Raw genomic sequence first — 9,327 nt, 5'->3', positions numbered from 1 at the left:
GTCCTTGTCTTCCTTAACCTTATCTTCTGGGTAAGCGCGGGGGCGCCTGGGGAGGGTGAGGGTCGCTGGGCGCAGGGCTGCCTCTCCCTCAGCCGAGTGGTGAGGGGAGGGCCTGTGCCGCCGCGGCGCGAGGCCCGGCCCTGAGGGCTGCGGGCCCGAGCCGGGCCCCCTCGCCGCTGACCGGTCCTCACTCACGTACGGCAGCAGCTGGGAGCCCACTGTGCCGCCTCGCCGGTTCAGTTTGGATTTAAACGCTTTCTCTTTAATAGGCAGCTTGTGCCTCTTCGCGGGGCCCTTCACTCCTTGTCCGCGCCCAAAAAGTTCGGAGATGGATGAAGCTGAATCTGCTGCCTCAGTAACCTTGCAGTAAAGGTTTAGCGAATATTAGAGATCGTGAGGTAGAGACGCTTGTGTAATTGAATACGGTTTAAGTTGAGTTCTTGAGGTTTTCAGGTCTTTACCTGTTTGATTTTTGTGGAGCTGTTACCGCCATCTAGTTTTTTGGCCTTCTACTTTAAGGACATCTGTCCCAAATACTTAGTGGAAAATATGGAGCACCGTTTTCTCCTTTTTTTTTTTTTTTTTTAAACACAAAATTAAGGTAGGAAGAGAGAGAGAGATAAAAAACTTAATAGTCAAGTCTTATGTTTCACTTCTTCTAGTAACCACAGTCACATCATAGTATTTATGCATCGCTTAAACCTGCCGCAATTACGGTCGTGCTGACAGCTCACCCGATTTGGTGGAACAGTAGGTTGCTGTAAGGGACCTTTCTCAGCATGGACATACCCGCTGTAGCTTGGCATCATATTCACTGTAATAATTGGCCTGTCAGAACAACATAACTTTAAATAAATGAAATCAAATTAAAATCTATTCTTCAGACTTTAAGAATTACTTTTGTGCATTTAGCTACCACATTTTTCATTCTCTAATCCTAGCTCCAGGGACAGAAGAACTGTTGTCCCAACTGTTTAGAGATTGCAGCTTTGAAAAAGTCATAGTGGATACTGAGATATTAGAACATAATAATGTAGCTATATATAGCGCCATCATTTGATATTGAAAGCCCCATGAAGTCTAACAAGTGTTACAGAATAAATGTTCTTGCCTAAATTTTTTTTTTTTTAGGAATGCCTCTCATGGATGCCTAAAAATTAATCATGGTCAGGGAAAATGCATATCTGTTCAGCCTTGCCAGCATTTGTGTGTACAGCTGTTCAGAGAGATGAGCAGTAAATGGGAGTCATACTTGATTTAGTGGAACGTATTAGGAATCTGTAGTTTTGACTGAGATGTATAGGCTCCATGAGGTAATTTTATCAACCTTGTAGTACAGCTATTTGTTTGGAATCTGCTTTGTTGGGTGTGGCTTTCTGTTACATGCCTAGTCGCAAATGGTATTAAAAAAAGCTATTTAACAGCTACGTCATACTTAAAAGTTTTTAACTGGACATGTGAGTTGCATCCTTGATGGCATATTGAAGTAGATTTTTCTTTAGTTGCTGATGTAAATTAGGCTTTGTTTAAAGTAAATGAACACAAAATGTGTATGCAGTTTCTCTCCCACCCCAAAAGCTTTGTGATACCTTTCATATTTTATATATTTGAAAGGTATTGTTTGTTATTTGCTGCATTTAGTAATGTAAATGCATATTAAAATTTGCACTTATTAATCTTAAACAGTGGTGGGTGTGAAGTTATTTTGTGTAATGCTGAATCTAGTGCTTTACAATTTTAATGTTTTTTTTGAGACAATTCTGACTTAATTTAGAATGGACAGACTGTATTTAGATAGGATGTGCTTCATGTCAAATTGAAATGTCACCAATCTTGTATTCTGTAAACCATCTCCAGCCTAAGAAGTCAACTTGTGCTGTTAGCTTTTTGGCAGATAAGTAACTGGACTTCTTGTGCTGGAACAACCTTACCGCTCATCAGATGCGTGTAGAATAAGGCAGGCTTTCTAAAAGTGAGAATTACAAAAATCAGTGATTTGCCTCTCTTTAGCAAGCTATAGCTTCAAGACCATGGGTCCCATATCTTTGCGAGGATGTGAATGTTCAGGGTGCTTTGATAGCTCTTATGAATGCGAGATGTTTAGAAAATTATCATATAGAAAGCTGGAGGGACTTCATGCACCTTTCCAAGTTTTTGGTATGGTACTCTGACAGTTTAGCTGAATTGTATTTGCAGGGGTGTTAAGCATCAAGTACTGTAGACACACATATTGCCTTAAAAACAATGTATGGCAGGAAAACAGCATCATGAGTGGTAGTCGTCAGGAGTAGCATGATATAGATCTTGCATGAAACACTTGAATTATTGATAATTTGGCAAGGAGTGCTTAAGCTCAAGGGTACTTTAAAAGAAATGCGTTGATAAGAAGCATCAGTTAAAACTTGCCCTTCTTAGAAAGATTAAAGGAATACAGATCAGATTAATATGTTTCTTAGCGTTTTGTTATTATGAGTTAGTTGAGGGGTAGATATGATAAATGGCAAAGGATCAACTCTTAACTTTGCCCAAGATCTATTTGTTTAACTAGTGATTTAATTTTCATTTTGATGATGCTAAGTCCTTTCTTTCAAGGAAGGATGATCCCAAAGGCTACCTATTAGGGATTACTTGACTGAAACCTTTTTTGTCTTGAAGAACAGTCACTTCTGGATTTGAAAGTCGAATGTTTTGTGCTTATGCTGCTATGGTAGTGAAGTGGGTGTATTTGTAGGACTGTGTAATGGAAAGACATTAATTTTTTAATCAAAATTAGGATTTAAGACTCTGGAAGTGTTGTGCCCTTTCTGAGTGATTTTTCTTAGGATATTTGGACATTAATTTTCAGGTAGAAAACTTGGACAGGCCCTGATTTTTGGTAAGGCTTCAGCTTGCATTTAAGTAACATGATAGATACTATAACTATGTTTATGTTTCTTTACAGGATGAGTTTCAGGTCTTTGCCTGAGATTTTTCAGGATTTTTTTGCATCTCGTCTTTTGCTGAAAAGTAGAGTGAATACTGAACGGGAGTTAACTTGCAAAGCTAAATGTGGTATCTTTGAGTAGTACATGGAATTTGACGTATCCTTTTACCTGGTGAAACTTGGTAGCATGGAGTAATCATAATTGTTCTTGTGCAGGGCAAGGAATCTGGAAACAGTGGGGCAGCAGGTCAAGTTGCAAGTGTGATCACTAAATAGGTGTGAGAGAATGGCTATATTGTTAACTTCTCTTCTAGTTTGTTAAAAAAAAACAACAAAAAAAACCCCCCAAAAAAAGCCAAAAAACCACCACCCTAGACCTCAGTATACTGGTGCACTGCCTTTTGCAATTAGTGATACTTAAAATATGTAATGCCAAATGCAAAAGCAGCCTACCTCAGCCTTTTGCAAAAGCATTTGAATTTGAGGTTTTTATGCATAGTGTTATAGAATTGAATTTGGCTAGTATAGACAAAGAAGCAGTCTGGCTTCCTTGCATTTTACATGGCTTTGTTTTATAATCGTTTAAAATGTTTCTAACGATGTTACAAAGTTTAATGGAATTGCTAGTTTTCTTCTCCCTAAGGATTTTGTAATACAGTAATTTTGTAATATTGAGCTATAATACAGTTATAGCTCAATATTCCAGTTAAATTATCGTTGATGAGAGCAGAGTAGAAGAGTGTCAGGAAACCATTGGGTTTGAAAGGTGGATGGGCACTAATTTAAGCAAGTAGAGAAAATAATGTCAAGTGTGGGTGTGTGTTTCTTTTGGAGAGGAGTGGAGAGGGAGATACAGAGTAGCGAAGTGCTGAACAGAGTGCAAGACAGAAATAAACAGCAGAGATATTTTATAGGGCCTTTGAAATTAAAACTGAAGAACTAGATTTTGAAGGACAGAAAACTAAAAGAAAAAGAAGCAGATCAGGAAAACTCTGACAGTTATCAGGCTACGAATAGTATTAGAGAACTGAAAATGTCAGAGAAATACAGTAGAAGTCAAATAATGAAGTAGTGTGAAAAAAAACCACTTTTTATGATATTGTTCTGAGAAGCCCAAAAACTATGTGGGAAACCACAATACCAGTGTCCCTACTTATGGGTAGGAAATATTCAGGTGTTGCTATGCAATGTAACTGATGAAGAATGAAACTGATATAACTACAGACCCTCAAAAATCTTTCTTGGAATGTATGGGTTGGGGGTTTTTTTTTGTGTTTTTTTAAAAAAGCATGTTGCATCAGACAAGAAATGCAATGAGAACAAAGATGCACTGAAGTTTAACATAAGGAAAGCAATGCACTGTTTGGGAAATGGTCGTAGAACAAGATCTGGGCAGAAAAGGTGAGGGACTGATAGTGTGGAAGATTTTTTTCCTACTTTTTTTCTTCTTTTTATCAAAGACTATGCACATGGTCTATCAGACTATACCATGATTGTATTTTACAATCCTGGTCTTGAAAGGTGCTTTAGTAGTGGACTAATGAATAATTTGGTTTAGAGTGGTATCTGTATTACTAACAAAATTCAGCAATCAGCAATGATAAAGTTGTCAGTAGTAGGAATTTATAAGTAGGTGTCCTTACCAAAAAGCTGAAATATTCCTTTTACCTAAGTGGACATCAGTGTGTTTTCTGCTGATATATTCTAACATTTTCTAACAGTATTTCTAACATAGAATACTTTGCTGGTACCTTCATTTTCTTGTTCAGAGAGTATGTATTTTTCTTAAAACAGTGAATAACATGCAGATTCTAAAGGGACAAATAATACTCTTTGGCTTAGTTAATTGAAAGAGTACTGACAAAAATTTCAGAAACTCTTGTATGGGTTCTATTGTGGTCCCAAAGTGAAGAAAATTCAATAGCAAGGTAAACAGCAAAACTAACATAAAGGACAATGTTTTGGAAAGATATAAAATCTTTGGACAAGTTTTCATCAGGTCTGTCTGGGAGCAACATTAGTAGAGTTGTATAAGGAAGCATTAGTTTGTAAATGGAGCTGCATTGTCCATAGTTGATAAATAAATTATCAACAGAACAAGTAGTTTAAATATTTTACTAGTCATTATCTTAACTAGCCCCAATTTCAGCTTTCAAACTGCTGCAGTGTGTGAGCACTACTGAAAGGATTAAAACAGTTCTTGGTGTGTTTGCAGCTTCCTTTGGAGAAAAAAAACTAAACAAAACAAAAAACCCACCAAACAAAAAAACCCTCACACCCACAACAAAAACAACAAAACAACCCAGACCTGAAACTGTTTCAAGGTGCATCTGAACACTCTGTAGCCTTGTATACCTCAGGGGGTATGAAAGCTGACTTTGTGAAATAGGCATGAGCTTAACAGGCTGTATCATACCACCCCAAAGATGAGGGGAAAGTTTACTCAGAGAGAACTCTGAATTGTAAATATACTTCCCTGTAATGCTTTGAGTGATGTTTACCATTGCATGTATCATTGTGTCTTTAGATCTTCCAGGTTTCCCTCCAGTTCTCTACATACTTGTTCAGCTTTTAATAACTCCTTAGATGCCCATGCCAAAGCAATAATATCAAGCTTTTTCTGAACTATAAGAGGTCTATGTATTTTTAAAATTTTCCACCGATGAAAAAGATTTTTAATTGTTCAAGCCTTTAGCAACAAACTGTCTTCATTGACTGTACTTGTTTTGGCAATCTTTTTAAAGGTTAATTCATCCTAAAGTAAAAGTGTGCCACTTCAGGTTCAGTACTACCAGTTAGGTGCAAACAACAAAAAGGATGTGTGGCTGCTGAATAACCAGTCCTCTCCCGAGAGCTTGCATGTGACCTGGCACAGATTCAGGAGCTGCTGACCTCTCTATTCAGAGCCTTGAGCAGATTAAGTTTGAGAATTCTTCCTTCAAGCCCTGTGTCAAAGACTTACTTGAACTGTACACAGTTCATATATTTGGCTTCCATTTAGTGATAGGAAATGCATGATTATAAATGTGGTAGCTTTTTCTTCAAATATCTTTGACTTGAGTGAGTTTGGACTTCTGCAGACTTACTGCATATTCTGCCAGATAAGCATTGAGATTTGGGTTATTTTAATTTTTTATTTAATTATCCTTATGTTTTTACTTGTGATAGAGATTTCAGTTTCTCTAAAAGTCTCTTTTTGAGAAGCAAATTATTTAAGTGCATGGTGCTCTTTTGGCGTTTTGCTTTGGTTTTGGTTTTTTTTTTTAAAGCACGTTTGACTTTATTCTTAGTTGGCAACAGGTAATAAATGTGCATTTAACTGGTGTAGCACTGATCCATGTAGATTCCATACTTTGTATAGGTAAAACTAGCTTTTTGTCTTTATCTGTTGTCACAGTATTCATGCTTTATTTATATTAACATATAACATGGTTCTATGGAGGTGGAACAAAACTTAGTTGTGCTGGGGACCAGATCATGAGATGACTGAGGTGTGGGGAGGGAGGAAGGACCTTAGGCTAATCTGGTCCCATCCTGAACGTCTATTGGCAGTTAGCACAGTAAATGCACTCATCTTCTGGTTTAGTTTCACCCAAAGTGAGTCTGTTACACACTCTTAAGACTATTCAGTGATGCAAACCAGAAGGTAGTAAGTGAAGATAATCAGAAGATGAGCAAAAAGGGTTGCTTCAGAAGCACTTTCCTAATCCCAGCTAAAATGCTGATTTAGATACCTTTCCCCTCCCTGGTTTAGAGCAGGCTGAAGCAAACACTAAGCATCACATGGTTGTGATCTGAAAGGAAAAGGGAAGGCATTTGAAACTTGTTTGCCTGTAAACTGACTGGGTAGTGTTGCTATTTTCATTGTTCAGTGATAGACTATGTATTGTACCTGTTCTAAAGTAGTGTTGAAATGTGATACACAGGAAATCTTCATAGGTACCTTTGCTTTCAGGACTTCCCCTTCCACCCCAGAAGACTACTTGTTGAAGTGATTCTGAGAAAGAGATAGTAATTTTTAACGGTACGGTCACTTCAGCAAGTAGAGGCAATGTCTTTATCTTCAACTTCCTTATTCTAGTGCAAAGGTTTATAGACATATGAATGCACACTGCTGTTCCCAAAATTCTGTGGCTTCTTCCACAGAAACATCAGTTCCACAGTCTTCTTTAAAAGCAAAACCTAAGGCCAAATGCTGTCATGGTTGATTAGTCATTATAGAGCTATGTGTAGAAAGGATTTAGTGAAGTCTTCAGATCAGGCTGCTTTAATCTGAAAAGTTTAAAGAAAAATCTGCCTTTCCAGTAGTCATTACAATTAGGTTGGGTTTTATTTTATTTATTAACAAGCACAGAGTGTGGCTTTTCTTAGTTTCTGAGACAATATTTAACCTCTATAACAGACTTATTCTGTCTGGCATAATATCGGAAGAGTAAATTTTCTTAAAATGCATATGCTGGAATTAGGAAAGGAAAGCTAACACCTGTAGACAGTTTTTTACAGGATAAACTTTTGTTTCAAATGTGTTCTTTAAATACATGTGCTCACACAACAAAGAAGGACAAAAGGCTTCACAAATGGTTCTGATTTCAGTTTTGTAGTATATTTTCTGTGCCTGATGCCAGCAACAGCGATGTTTTTCATCTACCACCTTGCAATATACCATGTTTTTAACAAGCGTTTTAGTTCTTAGAAATGGGAGATTACATCACTGTCCTGTCATTCACACGCTTCATTGCTAGGCAACGGTTAATGTAATTCCATTGTTCAGTGACACTACTTTGAATCTTTGCTTTGTGTACAAAAATTGTATATCTGCATTTTGCCATGTTGTACTTAACATGGTAGGATTTGTACAGTTGGACTAGCATTTCAGCATCTTTCGTGCAAAGGGGCGATTTTGTAATAGCTTGTTCACTTCAGATTTTGTTGTCTGGAGATGTCTTGCTGTTGGTCTTGGACTGTTACTGAATTTTCAGTTTCGCTACCGTTGTGTCTACATAGCACCTTTTATTGGATGAATGGGAGCCTCCTGGATGCTTTTAAGATTCCTGTGGAGTGCACACTTACCTTCACTGCAGAAAGAGAGGCAGAGGGGTGAAATATATTGCTCAATTCCACGCAGAACTGGCGATACTTTTGAGCTAGCTCTTAATACCTTTTTCTTTGACATAGTGTTTCTATAACAAAGTGCTGCAGGGGATATTCCATATGTGAAGTATTATACTAGTAGTGTTTATGCAGTATTGTTTTATGGGAAATAGCTGCAGTAATATTGCAGTACTTTTAGTACAGAGTAGCAAACAGTGCTGAAACACTAGGTACAGCCTTATGTCTGGCTTGTGTTGTTCTGTGCCACACTGAACAGGTTGCCTGGGGAAGCTGTGGAATCTCTATCCTTAGATTTTCAAGAATTTGGACAAAGCCTTCAGCAACCTGGTCTGAATTCATTGTTAACCCTGCTTTGAGCAGGAAATTGGACTAAATTATTTCCTGAGGTCCCTTCTGGCCTGAATTATTAATTGATTCTTTGATTCTATAATAGCATGACCCAGTCTTGTAGTATTATAGCTAGTGGAACTAGCTATATGTGTCTGTCCACCCTCCTCTTCGCAATGCAGGGACAGGGGTAGTTGGAAGGCCACTGAGTGGGTAAGGAGGGCTGGAGGCAGTCTGCATTGTTCTTCCTCTGATCAGAGCTGAAGTGTGTAGTATTCCACTTGAGTGAACTCTTGTGTACGGGGCTATGGATTGGGTTGTAATGAGGACACTACCCTTTACAGCAAAATGAAATTCTCCAGATCACAGCTTAGTCACTGCATCTTTTGAGTGGATTGTTTTAGCTTAGCTTTGTATTAGGACACCAGAAAAGTGTTATAAAACAATCAAATTATATTGTCCATCATTGCAAATCAATTGAATATAAATATTTCATTTTAATATATAGCAGGACTGTTTCATTCTGCAGCAAGTGCAAAGACAGTTGCAAAAGACATTTGTAAAGCAAAAATGGATACGATCCTTCTATTTTTGAAGAAATGTATGTTAGCTGTCTCCTTAGGCAACAGCTGTCTGTCCTTCACTAGGTGTGCTTAGCTTAAAGTTAATGAAGGTAGTGATGTGTTTGGATCCCTGTAACCGTAAGGGAGGTAAGGTCATAGCAGATTGATATGAGTGCTTTGTCTTAGTGTTTAAATCTATAGTGGCAGATCTATCCCGCAGGTCTTATTTGCAGTAACTTTAAGTGATTTATTTGTTTGTTTAATAAAGACCATTTCGTATAATGATCTTTTTGTAAGATGTGTCTTTAGGTGTTTGGTTCTGTCTTTTAATAATTGGTGTTTTGTATTTGTTCCTACTTGCTTTGTTGCTTAGAATCAGATTTTCCAGTGCTGTGAACACTC

At 37.7% G+C, this 9,327-nt stretch overlaps 1 protein-coding gene across 1 annotated transcript in view; it reads left to right on the top strand.

The window, feature by feature from the left end:
* Positions 1-3: 3 nt before the first annotated feature.
* Positions 4-9,327, top strand: part of TSPAN3 (tetraspanin 3) — a gene marked incomplete at its 5' end in the record, with an annotated part of 20,976 nt that continues 11,652 nt past the window's right edge. The window contains one exon of the mRNA XM_010172427.2: positions 4-30. Within this exon, the coding sequence (XP_010170729.2) occupies positions 4-30 (27 nt within the window). The remainder of the gene's footprint in view (positions 31-9,327) is intronic.

This window comes from Antrostomus carolinensis, unplaced genomic scaffold (assembly GCF_000700745.2).
Source record: "Antrostomus carolinensis isolate BGI_N321 unplaced genomic scaffold, ASM70074v2 scaffold53757, whole genome shotgun sequence".
NCBI lineage: Eukaryota > Metazoa > Chordata > Aves > Caprimulgiformes > Caprimulgidae > Antrostomus > Antrostomus carolinensis.
The sequence above is the reverse complement of the archived record's forward strand: the minus strand, read 5'-3'. Positions and strand labels throughout refer to the sequence as shown.